General features: G+C 43.6%; 1 protein-coding gene across 2 annotated transcripts in view; it reads left to right on the top strand.

Moving 5' to 3' along the window:
- Nucleotides 1-19,930, top strand: part of foxp4 (forkhead box P4) — a 93,545-nt gene that overhangs the window by 63,900 nt on the left and 9,715 nt on the right. Inside the window, exons 5-14 of one of the 2 annotated variants that reach the window (XM_005924688.3) lie at nucleotides 2,045-2,140; nucleotides 5,663-5,801; nucleotides 8,382-8,583; nucleotides 9,073-9,171; nucleotides 10,530-10,628; nucleotides 14,066-14,153; nucleotides 15,301-15,384; nucleotides 17,421-17,646; nucleotides 17,944-18,020; nucleotides 18,105-18,206. In XM_005924688.3, coding sequence (XP_005924750.1) covers nucleotides 2,045-2,140; nucleotides 5,663-5,801; nucleotides 8,382-8,583; nucleotides 9,073-9,171; nucleotides 10,530-10,628; nucleotides 14,066-14,153; nucleotides 15,301-15,384; nucleotides 17,421-17,646; nucleotides 17,944-18,020; nucleotides 18,105-18,206 — 1,212 coding nt within the window. The remainder of the gene's footprint in view (nucleotides 1-2,044; nucleotides 2,141-5,662; nucleotides 5,802-8,381; nucleotides 8,584-9,072; nucleotides 9,172-10,529; nucleotides 10,629-14,065; nucleotides 14,154-15,300; nucleotides 15,385-17,420; nucleotides 17,647-17,943; nucleotides 18,021-18,104; nucleotides 18,207-19,930) is intronic. The other variant, XM_005924689.3, reaches the window with a different exon arrangement.

The following is a 19,930-nucleotide window of genomic DNA, read 5'->3' on the forward strand; positions in this document are numbered from 1 at the left end:
GGGCTTAGTACTTTACAAAAAAGAATGAAACAAAAGAGTCAGAGTACATGGGAAGTATAGACAGTGAAACGAGTAAAAGCAAACAAATAGAAATGAAAAAGTATGAACAAAAAGCTATCAAACACTTTTTAAAGGCTTTCACAAAAAGAGGAGCTTTAAGAGGATCTGAACCTTTCCCAACAGAGGTGCGTTTGAGAACAGATCTGTCCAAAGCAGTCGGATCAGACAGCTACAAAGTGAGTGCGATGTCTGATAGTGCCAATGTGCGAACAGAGCAGGAAATAGTCCTGTGTCGTCCCTCCTGTACGCCCTGCTCACCTAAACCAAATGGAAGATTTCAAGCAAGAAGAGCACGCGATAAACAGACTATCTCCCGTTGTGTGCTACATTTGTCCAGAGTTAATGCATAAAAACAGCTTAACTGTATCTGAGTTCAGTCGACAGAAGGTTCAGTGGTGTGGGGGCTCCAACAAGGGGTGCTGTTCTTTGGTGCAAATGCTGAATGGAGGTTTTGCTCATGTCCCAGCAAAGTTCCATTCATCAAGCTGAGAACAGCTTGCATATGTACAAGCATGTAAACCTTTTTGTATGCCAGCAATTTAAGAAATGACCCACTTACAAAGATAATTTTAAGCTGACAGAACCTAGACTAAACAACTTTTTTTTTAATAAAGCTGGCACTACAAATAAGAGTCCGAGCCCAGCCCATTTCATATTATTTTACAGAGGTTATCCCCAGTAGAGCTGATGGCATTTGGACGACTAAACAGAATAAAAAATATTAAATCTGAAGAAATTTCAGAACAAATGGGATTTCATATCAGAGAATCAAGTAGTGAGGTTTGCTAGGCTCCTAGGACATGTGGGTTGTTGTTTTTTTTACCAATCTATTTAGCTGTAGAAATGCTAATGCACATTATGACTTTGAGTAACCTTGCCAGGAGGCAGCATGCCTGTAGAAAAGAGAAGGGGGCAAAGAACGGAGCCTTGAGGGACTCCATAACTCAATGGGGCCACTGAAGACATTTAAGTTAGCCAGAGTGAAAGAAAAAGCTATGTTGTAGAGGTTTGAGCCTTTGTTTCCTACCAAAGTCTGTAAGTGATGTAAGAGGATACTATGAGTGACTGCATCAAAGGCAGCACACTAAATCTAAAGGTATTAAAGGGGAGCAATCACTTAAATCTGCAGTATGAAGGAGACTGTTAGAAACCTCAGTAGCAATGGATGGACACATTTTAAATAACCACATGTATCCTAAGGGCCATACCTCCTATCTGCATGCAGTCTAAAAACAGGGTATGTAAGATTCGGTGACTCATAACCCTTAGCAGAACAGTGTAGGTATTCACACGAACCTAGCAGGTGTTTTATGACAGCACATCACCAAATAGACTAAGTGCTGCCTCAAAGTATATCTGCTTGTGCATTTTTTCTCTGCAGGTTTAGAACAGTCCTGTTCAGTCTTGCAGTGCTGGTGTGTGTGTGTGTGTCTTAGTGTGTAAGTAGTGTGTGCCAACTGCCATTTCAGACCTTTTGATTTATTTCTGCACTATAATGTCTAGTGCATTATATTTACAATATTAAGGTGTGTTTCTGTTCCATTGCTCTTGTATCTGGTTGCACGGTCAGTCAGTTGGATCTTTCTATAACCGAACTTGAACCCTGTGAATAATCCAGCACCGGCGGTTAGCTTTGACATATACAATTACCTCGCTACACAGCTTGACACATACTAACAGCTCAGTGCAGTACTTCAGTGGGCTTTGTCGGGCCTGTGTTTGCTTGTTGCATGTGGTTTGTCAATAAACCACACACCACCACAACAATAAACTGCGGCCTTCGCTGCAAGGAGAGGAATCAAAGCAACTGCATTCCTTGCGACTGCCATTCACGTTAGTGCATTTTGGCGATATTGGGTCATTTCACTGTTGGAAACCTGTAGCATTGTTGAAGCTTTTACAAAGTGTGTTGTGACCGACTTGCTTCACATTTCTCTCCCCACCCATCCACCCACCCCACCTCCCTTTCTGCATCTGTCTCCAGTTACAGGAGTATTATAAGAAGCAGCAGGAGCAGTTACATCTCCAGCTTCTGACTCAGCAGCAGCAGCAGCAGGCCGGGAAGCAAGCAGCAAAAGAGGTGAACTTAACCAAGCGCACACTCACTCAGCTCAAGTACACTCTAAAGTACACAAGTACTCTTAAAAGCAGTAAAAGTGGGTGACATGGGAGAAAACCATAAGGGGAAGAAAAAAAAGTCACATGGAGGATCTGATGTATAGACTGCAGGACACATATAGCTCTCTCCTTCCTGTTTTCTTTCACTCTCCTTTTCATCCAGTTGTCAACTTCAGGGATGCATGCACATATTTGTCTTTCTTAAGAATTAGTAAATATGGGTTTTCATTCTTTTTTCACATCCGCATGCTATGTTGAGGCAGTAAAGGAGTGCTGTGCTAAGCCAACTGCTACCCTGCCAAAGTATTCATTTGCATGCCTTCTGCTCTAAGACTGAAGGGAAATCTCTCTGTAGGAGGGGTCTGCCACACTTTAATTGTCAATTAACCCCACCAACACTAAGAGTCTGCCTTCATTTCACTCTCTTTCTCTCGCGCTCTGTCTCACACACAGAGATTTGCACAAACACACACACTGTACCGGGTTTAACCACAGCTGTGTTACAGTAGGATAACAGAGGATCAACTGGGATCACATCACGGCAAAACAAAGCGAATCGAAATCGATGAGACACCATTACTGTCATAACCTATGGGTGTGCGTGCGTGCCTATTTGTATTTGACTGTACTGTATGAATGATCATTAGCCAAAAAGCTTCCAAAGATGCCCAGGACAATGCAGGAGGCAGACTTAAGGAGAAGAACCCCATGAGACTTTTCTGATAAACGCATGAGGAGACACATCCTAGATTTCTCCCCCTCTCCCAGCGGGTAGACCAACCACGGTCAACCAACTCGACCGTGACCAAAGCAAACCAGTTGTGGTTGAGTCGCATGTTGCGATGGTGTCTGAAACGCTTTCCCTTTCTCCCTCCGCTCTGCTGCTGTCCCAGTTTTCAGGTTTGTTGTCCTGTAACAACTAGACAAGTGCCAACACTGGTCATACAGCAACACAGACACGCAGAGAGAGAGAGGAAGACTTGATGTGTCACGGTTCAAAGCACAAACACACGCGTGCACACACACACCTGAGGGACTATGCCTCCCTACAGGGATTCATACAACTCATGTGACTTATAGGCCACTTGCGGCAGTCTGTATATTTCAGGTGCTACAAGGCATCATTCACAACCAAAACACCAAGTGTTTTCCCCTCAATTGTCCTGTAAAATAAGTGCACAGTATTGAGACAGTCACTGTTTTCCATTGTGAGTATCATATTGTTTGGAAGTTTCCAGGTAGCCGTAACAGTTCATATTTCTTCCGGACATATAAAACTAGCCAGGCTGTAAATTTGAGCCGCCTATATATAGAGAAAGGAAGCTTGAAGTGTTTGTGGACTAGTGTATTTGACTGACTTTTTGCCCCTTTCCATCTCCTCTGCAATCCTCTTTTCAATTTCCTCACGGTGGAAATGATGCATTGAAAGAGTGTGTACATACGTATGTGTAAAGCTAGTGTTTTGCACCGGCTGGAGTATTTGGGGACTGGTCAGGAGTCAGCTTAATGAAGTGACTCTGACCATCACTAGACATGCGTACTTTGTGTGTGTCCATCCACAGTGCTAGTGTGCATCTACTGAATGGCCTTTTTCGTGTGTGTGTGCGTGTGTGTGCATGTCGGTGTGACTGGCAGGCTCAGACAGTGTGTGATGTGCTCATAAATCACATTGACAGCCTGTTACTGCGCTAGCTTTGGCCACTCAGCCACAGCTAATGTAAACAGAACGCAGGCGCACACACACGCACACACAATGTGTGTTTTAAAAAACCATAGCCATATCTCAGGAGAGAATGAGAGACAGAGGAGGGACTGGAAGAAAGAAAATGGACAGACAAGTAGAGAAGGAGGGGCACTGGGGTCAAAAGAGAGCGAAAGAGAGGGAGGAGGCAGTTCAGTCAGGACACTCTGATTTTGATAAACCATTTATTGCAACTAATGAGAACTTGGCAATCCGCTTCAAAGAAACAGACTATGAAAGTATGGCACAGGCTTTGTCGGCACTACAACACCTCTTGTGTATGAGAAAGCTTAGTTTCACAGTTACACTGCAGTTGCAGTACAGTACAACAATCGAGTGTCATCTTTAACAAACTATACAATTATAATGTGAGGAAGGTGTAGCAGAAAATAAGGTGTAGGAAGCTGTGGTCACAAATAATTGAACTACTTATATTTGTGTCTGTAGTTACCAAATAAACAGACATAAACGCACACACACAAAAATCAGACACAATTAGCATCGATACGTTTCTCAGGTCTCCACTTGTTTTTTGATTGGTTATTTTTTTGTTTTTCATAGATTTATTCCCTTAGAATGCAGTACTATGTATTTACATTAATTAATTGGAATCAGTGGCAGATTTTGCTGAACATGCACACAGGGATTTGAAAGATGAAATAATTTCCCTTTCATGCTAAGTGACACATTTGAACACATGAGAACAGCAGCCATTTGTGAGATATGACACCATCTGTGTCTAAACGTCACTTAGAAGTGGTGTTTGTCAAGCCGGGCCTCTGATGTTCAGCACATCATATGATACAGTTCCATTGAACCGTTTCATTGAAAGATGTATTTCCTCCTTTTTTTAAATCAGTGTAATCAATGTAAAGGGTAATTGTAACTACTCTCTTATGCTCCCCTGCCCACACGCACACACACATGCATATACTCCCCCATCAGACTCCACACACCACCACCACACTACTTCTCCCCAGACACCAAGTCTGAAAGGAAATGACCTGTTTGCCCTTCCTGTGAGTTCTTTTCTGTTCAAAGAGGTCCAGACTGCCACTCTTTTTCACACACACTTTCACACACATACATTCTCACACAATGAGGAGTTGTATTTATTTATTTTTTCTCCACTACTTATCTGTGGGAGATAAAGTCCATCTCTCTCAGGGGTTGCAACATAGGTCTGCACCGAACTGGGAGAGGAGGAAAGGGGACATTTATCACCATAACACACACTAACATTATTGCTAAATGACATGCAGTCTCCTGCACTCTCCCCTCAAACATTTCACCCCTTCTCTACATCCTTCACAGCTTGGCATCCCTTATGGGTTACTTGCTTCATGCTTTTATTTATTCTGTGTGGTGATTTTAAATATCTTATTATCTTACCTGAATGTTGGAATAGGATATGTATGAAATGAACTCATTTAACTACATTTTTTTGGCTTTTCAGCATAGTTTAAAAATTCATTTTGAGAGTGATACCTTTACAAATTTGTTGTTTTTTGTTGTTGTAAATTATAGTTACAAGCAGATTTTTGTCTAGTAGAGCTCACAGTACATTTACAGTATGACATTGTATAAGGCTATTTTGGCTGGCGTGACTTCTTTCCATATGGATCATAAAAAAATTGAGACAGCATAAAATAAGAATGAATAAACTTCTTCACCAACTTAGTTAAACTGAGCACTGAGTTTCCTAACTGCTTTTCCCTCTGCCTTTTATCTTGTGGCTTACAGCAGTTAGGCAGTAAGCAGCTGGCCTTCCAGCAGCAGCTGATCCAGATGCAGCAGCTTCAGCAGCAGCACATCCTCAACCTCCAGAGACAGGGCCTGGTTCCACTGCAGCCCACCGCCGCCATGCAGACTCTGCAGCAAGGTATATGCACATGCACACACATTCATGAAAAGAACTGTAACTCTGTAGCACTCCGGTGACACAAACACATCTTAACAAGCGTGTGCACACACATGGGCGTACACACAGGCGGGCCTGTACCCAGTGCTGCCTGTGAAGCCCGTTAAGTTAATCAGCCTATAAAAGATAAAAGGAAACGTGATTGGTGGGTTTGTGGAAAGTACTCATTTGGGTAATAGGTAAAATATGGCACTAAGCCCTCCTGCTTAGAGAAATGTGTGCATGTGCTTGGGCGAATGTTTGCACGCATGTGTGTGTACTTGAGATTAGCCAGATACAAGAACATCATCGTTTTGCTATTGCTGTGCCCACTGGATTGTGGGGTTTTTTTGTGTATTCTTACGTGTAACTTCTCCCACAGTCCCTTCATTTTGTCAGCAGAGTTTTAGAATGATAAATGTTGACTGGTGACTGGCCCGCCCTGAGTATATGTGTCCTGTGTGTGTATCTGTGTCCATTTGTTTTCCGTGCTCTTAGCACAGCAGCCCTCGACACACACATACACACTATCTCACTCACGGAGAATGCTTTAGAGGCTCTAAAGTGGCCGTAACATTGCTAAAGCGCTGACTGAGTTGACCAAACAGACCGATTTCCTTCCCTCTGGCTGTCTGATCCCTGATCTCTCTTTTTCTCTCATGCACAGTCACATGCAGTCTCACACGCACACACTCACATACAACAAAGAAACTGTGTTTAACTAATCAAAAGTGAAATTCAAATCAATTTAATACTGGACAAATTGCTCAAAAAGCGTGTGTATACATGTGTGCTTTATGTGCTAGAGGACAGGGTGTTTGTTTGTGTGAGGTGAGGACAAATAGATATGCCAGTTTACACAGAGTGGAAAAAGCCAATGGATACTTACTAGGTGCAAATGAAAAAGACAGGGGCTACATTTCTGTTAGAAGTGTAATTTTTCAGGCAGTTTCAAACATTTGGCTTTGGCATCTCCTTTTTTCTTTCTTTCTCCTTCCGTATCAGACTGGAATTTCCCTGCAGTGTGAAAGAGCTGGTCCATTGTGACGGCTCAGCCAGGCGTGAGCCAGAAGCATTCCTCTGACCAGCCATGCCACGCAAACACACAAACACTCGAGCATAAACACTCGCACCTTTACACACAAATGCACACACTATTGCCCCGCCTCAAAGGGCTGTTGTGTTCATTGTGTAGGTGGTGGCATTAGGGGTCCTGCTTTGGTTTCAGTTTATTTCTCTGACCGCAGTAGGATGGAGGTGCTGCGTAGACCTCTCATAACTGCCTTATGACAAAGCCTAATAAGTTCATGCCAAAAAGGAAATAAAGAAGAAGAAGAAGAAAGAGCACTAAATAAATTTTAACTGCAATAAGACAGACCAAACAGTGTGCAAGGAACCGTTTCAGCAGCTTTTGAAACTTTCAGACAAATCAGTTACTTATTTTGAATTCGCCCAGTTTAATTTTAGAACTCCCCAGCATGTGTTTGTCCACGGTTATTAATGTGAAAGAAAAATGAACCCTCATGACCAAATATGGGCACGCACGTTTGGCAGAAACTTTTAGCAAGAGCACTCTGATCTCCTCAAATCTTTAAGCTCTAGCTGGAGGAACTTACAACAGCAGTTTTCATCTCATTTCATGTTTGTTTTTTTAACCTTCCTTTATTTCCTTGTCGCTCATCAATAAACCACAGACTTTTGCCAAGAAATCGCCTACATTTTCCTCTCAAATTCCGATTTTGTGACTGGATTGTGCTGTGAGCCACTTTCTATAGCGGTCTTCACCTACCTCACACTTTCGCTCTGTGAGCACGTCCATGCTTTTTGTGTGGAGCTGTCCCGATAATACATATATGTGCGTACCCATACAAAGACATTGACGCACACGGCACCTCATTCTTCCAGAGTGAGAACTTTTGTTTTGGCGGGACCGCAGAAGAATGCAGACAAAGCAGACATAATATTTGGATTGCTGCAAAGTCTCCGTATGAGTTTGTGTCGATGTGTGTGTGTGTATCCGCGTGTGTGCATGCTACAAGATCCACTGGAGTGGGCTGTGGCGTTTTAGGCATCTCTCTCGCTGTGAAATTGGAGCAGAAATAACATAGCTATGACTCGAAAGCTTAAAGTGTGCACCCACCCATTTCACACAAATAGTGGTGGCAACGGGGGCAGTGGAGCTGCTGGACAGTAGCAGTTGCAACAAAGTTTAGCTACTTAATTAAGAATCCTGGCTTTCTGGGGGGACAATAAAAAGGTCTGTTTTCAAGATGTTCTGTTTTCCACTCTAAACCGCTCTTAAACACAGGGACAGTTAAAGTAGCACGTGTGTGTTTTATGTCTGCTATCATTTAAGATTAGTTTCAGCTATCGCTGCTTCTCTGTGTGTGTCTGCACGTCGGTACAATTATCTGGTTTATAGTTAACCGTATTTCTTCTTCCATTTATTAGAATCAGCTTACCTTAAATATCCTATCATCACATTTGTGCATGAACATTTGAAGTTGATGGACGGGTTAAGTGGGACCAGTTGCTAAGTTAAATCTGTGTCCTTGCCTGCAGCGATGTGTCCGTCAGACCTACAGCAACTGTGGAAGGATGTGTCGGGGGTGCCGAGCAGCGAGGAGGCCCTGAAACAGGCCGAGGGCCTCGACTTGAGCACCAACAGCTCCAATTCTACCTCAGCCTTCCCCAAAGCTGCCAGTGCTCACCTTCCACTGCACAGCCTGCCCAATGGACAGAGCCACACCCCAAAGAGAGACAGGTACAGTGATGTGTGGAAACAAGTATGACTTCCTGATGATAGCCACAGGTAATGTGGCTATCACAGTCTGTTCTCTGTGTGACTCTCTTCCAGTCTCTCTTATTTAGTCATTCTCACTGTGTCATTTTTTTCTTAAATTTGAACCTTCTTTTGGACACACAGAAAAAAACAGGTACAAAACATGCACATTCAGCATATCACACATCAGTGTGGCGTAAACTTCGCTCAGCTCATTTGATAGGAGGTGTGTCAGCCACATGTCAGTATGGTGCGGACACAAAGTTAGGAAAGAAGACAAGACGATAGTGGATTCGGGAGAGGGGTAGTAGCAGGAAGTAGATAAATTCTACTCAAGTAGATAAATTCCGCAGTCGAGCGTGATCATTTCCAGGGATGCATGTGCTGGGGGATGCACTAACACACACTGTGTAAGGGCTGTGTTGTCCCATGGCTGTGTTGGCTGCTCATGGGCTTGTCTCCGTCTTTAAGAGCCAGACTGTTTGAGTGGATATCCTCCTTCACCAAGGCAGACAGCGGAGATGACCATGTCCCTCTTTACTCCAAAGGCAGCCAACCCCCCAGCAGCCAGTGAGTAGCACGTGCACGTACACACACAGTCACAAGTGGGCAAGTCTAAGACAAGAAGATACACTAGAGGTGGGTGGTTTGAAGTGTCCTTCAGCACTGATTTACTGCTTGTACCAGTGGCATTGTTGATCCTGACTCCTGACTTCATTTCAGAGGGGGGTCAGGGTGGCTGGATAAGTGTTAATTAAGAGAGGTTCTATTAGTTAATCAAATATATCACACATGGTCATGCTGAAGCTACAGTGTGCTGGCAGTACTCCGACAGAGTTGGCTTAGAAGATCACAAAGGGGATAGCATTAGCCTGCTAAGCTAATGCATGGCTGATGTGGAGGAGAATGCGGTTGCCAGCAGTTTGTCATGTCTGCTGTCTGAGCTGCTTCTGAGTTGACTCAACCACAGCCAACACACATACACACAACATACACTCCAACCTCAGCCTCCACATATGATCAGGAAGAGGTGAAAAGCAAAGAGAGGGAGAGAGACATGTTTCCATCTGCAAGACAAATGGTTTTTGTTAGACAACCTTATGATGTTGATTTGGGAGAATCCCCATTCCAGTCCACGCACACACATATGTACACACTCGCACGCACATGCACATGCACACGCACACACTCATACAAACACGCACATACACAGTCATGTAAATATATGTGGAGACAGCAGTCGCCGGCAGAGGTCCAAGTCTGAACCACATCTGCTACTGGACCTGCCACACACACATGCACGGATACAGTTATTTTACCCTGGGTCCAAACCAAACCTGGCCTAGTCTTTCATCATCAGACACACATATAAATACACACACTGTCATAAATATGAAGAGATACGCACTTAAAAAACACACACATAAGCTCACCACAAAAGAACAACCAGCACATGACGGCAACCGCCACCAATCAGTCATGGCTGGTTGGTCCCGTGCCGGCTCTGTGTCAGCTCCTGAAACATTAGAACATACACCAAAACCAACACACACATGCAAAGCACACGCCAGGAACAGAAAGACAGGTCATGGACTCCAGAATGTGAGGTTGCTGGACCAATTCCCCTGTTTGCCTGGCTTCTGTGACTGACCCCACTCTGTTCTGTTCCTCCTGTCTCTGCACTTGGCTTCGTGAACTGTACTAATGACTGCTAACCAAACTCAGATGGCTGTATTGATGCTGCTGCTGCTATTGCTGCTACACGGTTTTTGTTTTCTTTGTTTTTGCATGTGTATGTATGTGAAAGTGTGACATGTTAATGCTTTTCTTCTTAATATTCTTACTTTGACTTTATCTACTGTTTCATGTAGATAACAAATATATAATGTCACTGTTGTCTCTGTTTGTGTGTGTCTTTCTCTCCACAGTCATGAGGAGCACACTGGCTCCCATCCCCTCTATGGCCATGGAGAGTGTAAGTGGCCTGGCTGTGAAGCACTGTGTGAGGACATGGGACAGTTCATCAAGTAAGTCACCAGCCAGTGAAAAAATAAGCACTCAGAAAAATCAATAAAGATATTTGCACTGCACTGGGGGTTTCAAACAGAAGGCCTGGGGGCCAGAATTGGCCCAGCAAAGACTCAAATTGGGCTCAATGAATGACGTTAGAACAAGTGAAGGAGGGCAGGAAATTTGGAATTTTAACTGTGTCTTCATAAGTTTTAAAGATTTTCTTACTTATTATGACCTCCCCCATGGCCAGTCAAACTACACCAAAGCAAATACGTGACTGACAAAAGATTAAATGACAGAAAACTACTAAAGAAATATATGGGGCGGGGGTAGGGGTTTTTCCACTGAGAGTACAATAGAAAAATATAAAATTTCTTTCCGAGACACACTTTTAAAAGTATTAATTTTTTATTAAGGTATCTCAGGGATTAAATGTTTACTTTAACTTCTTTGCACTGACAGAAAGTGGAGTCTGGCGAATTTAAGATCAAATTGTGGCCCACAGCGTAAAATCAGACAACCCTACACTACATTTGATTGACATATCTGTTAATCTGAGCTGTACTATGATTGCCACTTACATCACATGCCTAGTATATATTTAATAGTGCAAGTAGAAGAAAAGTCAAAGTGGAAAGGGTTCTGTTTTGACCCCACTTCTGTTATTGTCCATTTTCCATTTCCATCCCCTTTACAGCTGTTAAAGAGTTTGTTATAGGGACATGCATATATTTCCCTTGGAGAGGTCATAATAGGAATATTTCTAGATGTGTTCAAATTCTCTGTTAAAAAGAAATCACACAGTAAAAGATAATCAAAGTCTGTTCAGTATCTAGTTTGCATTATTTAGAGTTTCAAATGGCAATGAAACTGTAAAACTGTAAACGTTAAATATTTCTGCAATCCTCGACCAAAGTTCAGGTTTGATTCAAACATTAAAAGTTCTTTCTTTTTTTTTTTTACCACCAGTACAAAACAACCATTTTTTAAAATTTAAGCCAATAAAACTCACAATGTCTGATTTAGATTACCTGTATGAACTAAAGGTGAGGCAAAACAAAGAAAAGCTAATAATGCTAATAATGTACATGTCAATCGTACACATCACTTCTGCGTTTCCTGGCTAATTCATTTGTTGCAATATGTTACATCACATTAGCTCCCAGGCACATGCATGCATACGTGTACAAACACACGTTGGTACACAGATTCACTTCGTTTTTCTCTGAGTCTTTGTCTTCCTTGAAGAACAGAATCCTCCATCTCCATAATTCCATGTTTGCATGTGCATTTTTATACATCACATTGTTGCTTGAGTAGAGGCAGACAACTGGTCTAGCTATGTAGAATTATCACTGAATGTGCTTTAAAAATATTGGTCTGTAAGCCATTCTTTAATTTGGTAGGCTTTTATGATTTTTGGTCTCTGTGAGAGCAAGAAACCCCTCTCTCACTTCTTTTCGCTCTGCGTCCTTCTACTTAAATTTCACTCCTCCCTCTGTTATTTACCAGTTTGGATACACTGTGCGATGCTGATGCAGTATTCGGCCTTGACATTCTCCTACCACCTCCTGTCACACGTAGCACTGTGGACTTCCCCATGGCACCGTGGCTGATAATGAAGGCTTCACAAGCCTCTAATGAAGCCTTAAACAAACTCACACTCATTATCTATGTGAAACTCTTAGCTATTTGGACAGTGGAGATATTAATAAGCCTGGGTGATGAAATACGTATTCGTACACACACACACGCACACACACCATCACAGAACTGTGAATAGTGATTGTGATGGCATCGGACAGTCAGATCAAAGCTAGCAGGCAGGCTGGGAAAGTTTGGAGAGGAAAGCTGTTGTTTGGTGTCTCATTTCATGTAGCCCCAGGGCAGATGGAAGGAGAGTGAAAGAGTGTGTTTGTGTGTGTATGTAAGAGAGAGAGCGAGAGAGGGAGGAAGATGAAAAAATAGAGGCAGCGACACACAGTGCCATCAGTCTAACCGTGCGCTCCCTTCCAGCGAGCCTTAGTCATCGCCCCAGGAGGGAAAAGGGTAGAGCAAAAGAACAGAGGAAGGAGACACTTCACTATTTCAAGTCTTTCTTCTCTCCTCTTGTCTCTGCCCACCTTCCCTCCCTCCCTCCTCCTCCCTGTCCTCTGGTATAATACTCTGGCTGTGGCTGGTGGAGCTGGGTGTAATGTGGGTTAAAGCCTTGTCTGCCTGCACTCAGAGGAGTAAACAGAGCCTCATTGTCGGGACACATCGAGAAAGAAAAAAAAACCCCGCTACTGTTTATGGCCCAGCTATAGAGAGAGGGGAGGGTTTGGGGGGCAGATTCAGTTGGAATGAGTGTGAATCATAGGCATTTGGGGAGGTGCGGGGGAAGAGGAGTGGGAAGGGGAGAGTCGACAAAAGTATAAGTGACGGAGAGGGAGAGAGAGAGCGAGTGAGAGGGGTGAGATCATGTTTTTGTTATTATTATCGTGCACTTGTGTTGAGCCATCTATCTGCCTAGATTAGCCCCGCCATGACATCATTGTTTTTCTTTCATTTCTAGTCTTTGCCTGATGTTGCCCAACTTTCTACTTTCTGCTAGACGCGCAATGCCGTACGTGCCGTGCAAACGTGCATTTCCGCACTTTTCCGCACTTTCACAACAAGCAAGTGACTTTATGAACATTAAAAGTTAACACAGCAGGACATCTAATGAGTCAGCCTGGCTTAACTACCCTCACACAACGACATATATATGACCGCGCAATCTCATGCACAGACAGCAGCAACCTGGGAATAACCTTGGCGATGACAGTGCAGAGAGAGAGAGAGAGAGAGAGAGAGAAAGGGAAGGTGGAAGGGAGACAGGGAGGGGTGATCTGGGAAAGATCAGAAGGTCCCAGGTCCTCCCACATTTGAGGAAACAAATAGCGCCACCATTCCGACACACATACACACACACCACACAGATGCACACCAGCGTTAATATGTGGAGAGGAGTTTAACAGAAAGTCTTAAGATAAGGCTTTGTGCAATAACACATGAGCTCATATCCAGGTGGTTGTCTTGGATCATGGTTCACTAAGCACCAATGAAGTATACACGCACACACACACACACACACACACACACACACACACACACACACACACACAAAATACAGCTGCCGCGTCCTTCAGTAGACAAAATAAACTTCCAAGATTGTGATTTATTTTTCTAGCACTGAAGCAGCTTAGATCTCAGTTTAAATAAATGTAAAAGAGCCGAGTTTTGTTACTTCATCATCCAGGACCTGCGAGCTGATTCAACAATAATCCTATTGACTTAAAAATCTTAATTGAGTGGGGACTAGCAGCTCTTTGATCTTGGCGCTTTAAAAAAAATTTTTTTATTTGCAAGCAGATATCAAATCACTTCCCAGAAAATGAGTAAATTACTGATACTCTCTCATCCCCTCTAGGCACTTGAACAACGAGCATGCCCTAGATGACCGCAGCACTGCTCAGTGCCGAGTCCAGATGCAGGTGGTTCAGCAGCTGGAGATACAGGTGAGCAAGAACACCTCATTTTCGTTTGCTCACAAACAAAGTCATGAAGACTGTTTCAGCCTGTCAATGGCCGCAACTCGTCTGAGGCAGGGCAGAGTTTATGGAGAGCAGTGGAGCTTGTAATTTAAAAGGAGCAGTCAGCAGGGAAGCTGCCATTGCTGCTCCAATTATAAAGCTTCTCTGGTCACCAGCAAGAGAGAGTGAGGCTGAGAGGAGGGGAGGAGGGAGGGAAGAGAAAAGAAAAAGGAAAGAAAAGAGAGAGTGAGACAGAAGCTAGAGAGTGGAGGGCCAGGCTGCAAGGAGTCTCTTGTTCTCAGAGTGGTTCATGCACGCAAACCCTCTTGAAACATCTGAATGGTCCCGCAGAAGCAAAATAACGAGAAGTGAAATGCTGTTCTTAAACGGCGCCGAATGTGAGAAAGTTCCAAACAAAGTTCAAATACAAAGACGAGTCTTTTGGCGTGCATCGGGACATTCGGTTTACTGAACACAGCGGCCACGTCCCTGTGTGTGTTTGTGTGTGTCCGGTGGGGGGGTGGGGGGTCCAGAATTAAGGTTAGCTTTTGTGTTTGGCAGTAGTGGTAAACAGCGTTTAGCTCAGCCCCTGAAGCCACCACCAGGGAACACAAAGTGACAGAGAGGCAGCTGGTGTCACATCACATCAGGACAGCCGTCTCTCTCTCCTTCGACATGTCACTTCATCGGCATCCCACCGCTCTGCCCCTCGCGTGCACGAACACGCACACGGCACACACACACATGCGTGAAGCGTGTTTTAAATTTCTCATATTTGCACTCGGACACACATCGCCGCGTTCGCCTTGGCCGGATCCGTTTTTTTGTTTTTCTAGAGGCGACACTTGTGTACGCTGCTACTCCAGCACAAACACACACACACGGGATTCAGCTCAGACTGTAACATCACCCTTTAAACAGCGGTTATCAAAGTCAAATGAGGACAGTTGTGTCTGCAGACTCGTGTGAGCGTCCGAGAGGGTGCCTGGTGCTGAGGTGGCTCACGCTCATGTTCTTCGTGGTGCTTGACCGGTTTTGGAATTGTAGGATGTGCCAATACCACACTATAAATGAAAGGGTTGTGAAATTAAATGTATATCAAAGTAATCCTGTCCACGCTCGTGTCTTTCAGCTGGCGAAAGAGAGCGAGCGACTCCAGGCCATGATGACCCACCTGCATATGCGCCCCTCAGAGCCAAAGCCTTTTAACCAACCTGTGAGTACACACCCAAAGTCCAGTCACGTGACATGTGACCCCAACCTAACGCTCTTCCTTGTTATTCACCCACAATCTTCTTTTAATAGCTCACTTTCTTTATTTCTACCCTTCTGGGTACAGTAACCTTCCTCTGTTACTGTTCAGTTTGGTATCGACGCCCCCTATTGACCAATGAGAGTTAATGTGTTTTTCATGAATCATAAAGGCCTACTTTTTAATTTTCCTTAGACTTTGCTACACATTTCCACACTTTTTTCATCTCTTTCCTCACTCTCCTTTTCTCTGTCTTTAACTTGCAATGATACAGTGCATCGAATTTCCCAGAAGAGTAGGCTTTCACAATGTTTTAATTCCACATGCAAAGTTAGAGATTGCAACAAATCCCCACATTCAAACTGTGTCAGAGTTTCCTTTCATTTTTCTAAACAAATCCTGCATTTGAGAATTAAGATTTCCCAGCCTGTCTATGAGAGAGAGCAGTTAAAACAGCCTCTCACAATATTGTCAGTGTGTGCCAACAACATAGGATAGAAATTTGACATGGCGCGTGCGTCTGTGTGTGTCCACACTGGTTGGCGAGGTTGTTATTAGGTATCTAATGAATATTTCATTATTCAGATTGACGAGGAGTCTTATTAAAATATGAAGATGTTGAAATTAATTGTCAATTAGAGGTAGAGTGTCTTAATTTGAGGATATAAATGGGTGCAGCCGAGTGGCAATGTGTGTGCGCGTGTGCTCGCGCGTACTTGTGCGCCTGCCTGGATGATGTGTTGATCGCAGGGGGATCAGCTGCCATTTTCATCTAATGGGAAATCAGGAAGAGGCGTGTTCTGTCACCACTGGAGAAGAGCCTCAGGGTCAGGGATTGGAGAAGGAGGGGCAGAGGAGGAGCATCAGGAATGGAAACAAAGCTTGGCCTCAATTAACAGTGTTCGACTGTTGCCGTGGTGATGGGGCAGGGTTGCAGCTTTAATGAAGTACCTGTTAAACAGCCCCGCCCTCTCCAGTCAGCTTAAATGGTACAGAGAGGGGGCAGAGTAAAGAGGAGGCGATTCAACACATTTTGCATACATCTAGACAACACACACAGGCACACACACTTAGTGGTTTTAATTAGTCCTAAACTAGCAGCCTTACAACAGCTCTCCCAGAGAGACTGGATGTAGTGGTTCTGTGTGTGTGTGTGTGTGTGTGTGTGTGCGCGCGTGTGCGTTCAAGTGTGTATCTGTGCAAGGCTCTGCCTAATTGGGCCGAATTGGGCCGTGAAGACTTTGCCACCGCAAAGCGCATGTGTGTGTTCCCTTCTTAAAAACATGCTGTCGTGTGGTTTTGTTTTTGTAAGCTCAGGGTTAATTGCAGCCAGTGCAATGTGTGTATAAGTATATATGTGTGTTCAAGCGCTCAAGTGTGTATGAGTGTGTGCGGTTCTGCACAAATGATAGGACCACATTTTCACAGGGAGTGTTGAAGGCCTTTCTTTTCTTGTGAGTTAACATTAGTAGTGGCCCCTGAATAAAGCAGCCTATTATGATAGGTTAAATAATGTCAAATTAATGGTTGGTATAATTTTCAGTCATCAGGAAGGAAGTGGGCCTGCCGGTGTGTGTGTTTGCATTTCTGTCCTCTATGTACAGCATAGCAGGGGAACTTAATAATAGTATTCCGCTTCTGAGCTGAAACATTATGAATTTTCTGGGTGAAATGCCTGAGTTGAGGTGTCTTTTCACCTCCTCCTTGCCATGATTTTAAAGAAAGAAAGATAATCTTTCTTTGTAACCAGCTCCAGACCTTGACAGATGACAAAGGGTTAAGGTAAACATAAGGTCCGCCTTAATTAAATAGAAAACCTATTTGACGTTCCAGAACTAAAAAGTTCAACACACTAAGTACATAAACAATAAAGTTAGACAATGAAGTTTTATAAGCCCAACCTAAATAACAGTCTTCATGGAAAGGACCATGAAAAGGATCTTTTTCTCTTTTTTTGTGCTTTGAAACAATTTGCCCGTTCTGTGTGTATCGTTTTCTAGCTGAACCTGGCTTCCAGCGGCTCTCTCTTAAAGCGGGATAGCGAGGCCTACCCAGAGGGTCTTCCCCACCCCCCCACCTCGGCTGCCACCCCCATCACCCCACTGCGCCAGGGGCCTTCAGTCATCAGCTCCTCCAGCCTGCACACACACTCCCACTCACACACGCACGCTGTTGGGCCCATACGCAGGCGCAACTCCGACAAGTACTGCACCCCGATCGCCTCAGGTAGACTGAAATATCCGTCTTCACCATCGCCTGATGCTCACAGTACTTTACTGAGAATACCATTACTTGTTAGTGATGCAACATAGTCTTTCTGGAGTCCAGAAAGACCTGAGGTGTTGACTGCTGCTTTACATTTATATATTTTTGCATTTTATTTTGCCAAAGCCAAAAAAGAGGGCATTTCCCAGCATCTCAGTGATTTCATGTACCTGAAAAATATTATAGTGTTAGTTTTATTAGTTCAGAAACTCTGCATAAGCTCACATGAGCTCATTTGAAATGTCTTCTGTCTTTCAGAGCTCGCCCAGAACTGTGAGTTCTACAAGAATGCTGATGTCAGGCCTCCCTTTACCTACGCCTCTCTTATACGTCATGTGAGTCTCTCTAATGATTCTTATCAGCATCTCTCCGTCTGTGTCCTCCTCTAACCTTTTTGTTCCATTTCTCCTTTCTTTTAGGCCATTTTGGAGTCCCCAGACAGACAGTTGACTCTCAACGAGATTTACAATTGGTTTACACGAAAGTTTGCCTATTTCAGGAGAAACACAGCCACGTGGAAGGTAAAGGCACACCGCATGCGCCTTTGCACTTTCCCATTTGTATGGCTTATGAATCCCCTCCGTATTGCAGTTATACTAATCTCTGGTTTTGGTACAACACGGTATTCAGTGAATCTAAAATAAACGAGAGCAGAAGTAAAACGAGCCAATTAACAAACTAGTTTAGAGCTGTTTAGATGATAGAGCAAAACAAGCTGGGCCATATCTAGTAAATGAAAGTCTGGAATTCAGCATAATATTTTGGCTAAAACAACAACTGGGCTGGGTTTAAAGCTGATTATTGCACACGTAAATTTGGTCTGTGCTCTCTGCTGAAGCCCCTAACCCAAGAAGATGCAAACTTATTAGATGTATTTGAAACACTGAAAAAAATGACTGTACTTTGCAGACAACTGTGTCAGTTTAAAGGCCTAACCTGAACACTTACGTAGTGATACGAGTACAATAACAGTCATGGTCTGAACACCCCTGCATACGCAGATTCTTAGGCTGACTTTGCTCAGCACCCACCAATATGACTGATTTGACAGTTATTGGCTGTTTCTGTCCTTTATGAGACAGTTTTCCTCTGCTCTCTTTCTTTCGCGCTTTCCATTCCTCTTTCTTTATCGCTCCCTCTCTCTCCTTCTTAGGACTAAACAATTTTCTCACCTGCAACGCGGCACATGGAGTGTCGACCCCACTTAGTCAAGCAAAGACACTTCTAGCCGTTATGCAGTCTCATTACAGAGAAACACATACAGAGCTAACACACACTGCTCATGATCGCACACTATATTGCCCATTTCTCCCTCTTCATCCTTCTCTCTAATACACACACACAGACACACACCTGGCCTGATCTCACCATTGTAGGTGACCCATTTTTACTGAAACCTCACACTAATTTGGGTGTCAGAAAGAGGGAATGTGAGGGAAGGAGCGAAGGAGTGAGAAGGGGACGACCACGGGCTTCTTCTAATAGCCCAAACCAAGGAGGGAAGGATGAGATGAAGACAGAGGGAGAGTTGTGCAAATGGTTAACACAGGCTAGCCAGGAATATCTTTACCTCCTCATCTGACTTTTATGAATTTTAACTATTAATGTCTGGCGTCTGCTTCCTGTGCCGCTGGCCTAGAAGACCTTTAAATATAGCTCTGCATGGCCTTATGTATTTATATAGCAGCCCAGTGAGTCAAATGGGGCCGTAGAGATATATGTCCTTTAATAAGCCGTTATATTTCATGAGCAGAGCAGCGGTGTCAGGGAGTGGAAGTCATTGATCAGAGAAAGAGAGGGGCAGAAAATGAAGAAGAGATGGGAGAGAGAAAGAAAAAGATGATTGAGAGAAGAGAGGAAATGAGTGCTAAGTGTTTTTTCAAGGTGCTGCAAGATGGGCTGGGGTCTGTTATTTTTTAATGTAGATTCTCATAGTAATAATCTTTTTTTTGTAGGTGTTTTTCTTTTATCATTAAATTTAAAAAATGAAATTTATGTTGAAGAAATGCAATCAGGGCCAAATTAGAGGCTGTACTGGCACTTGCTTGTTTGTTCACTACATCTACTTATATGTAGCATCACATGCAGGTAGCCTGGCCCTGAATGCATCAAGTCAGAAACATCAACGTGTTCAAATATTAGCAATATAATAGCAATAGGACTCGGATTGACATCTGTGAACCTTCAATGCTTATTTTCTTTCATTTGTGAGGTACACAATTGGATCTTTCTTCCAAAATTTCAA

Source organism: Haplochromis burtoni, unplaced genomic scaffold (assembly GCF_018398535.1).
Source record: "Haplochromis burtoni strain Fernald_Lab_line unplaced genomic scaffold, NCSU_Asbu1 Contig_79, whole genome shotgun sequence".
NCBI classification, from domain to species: domain Eukaryota; kingdom Metazoa; phylum Chordata; class Actinopteri; order Cichliformes; family Cichlidae; genus Haplochromis; species Haplochromis burtoni.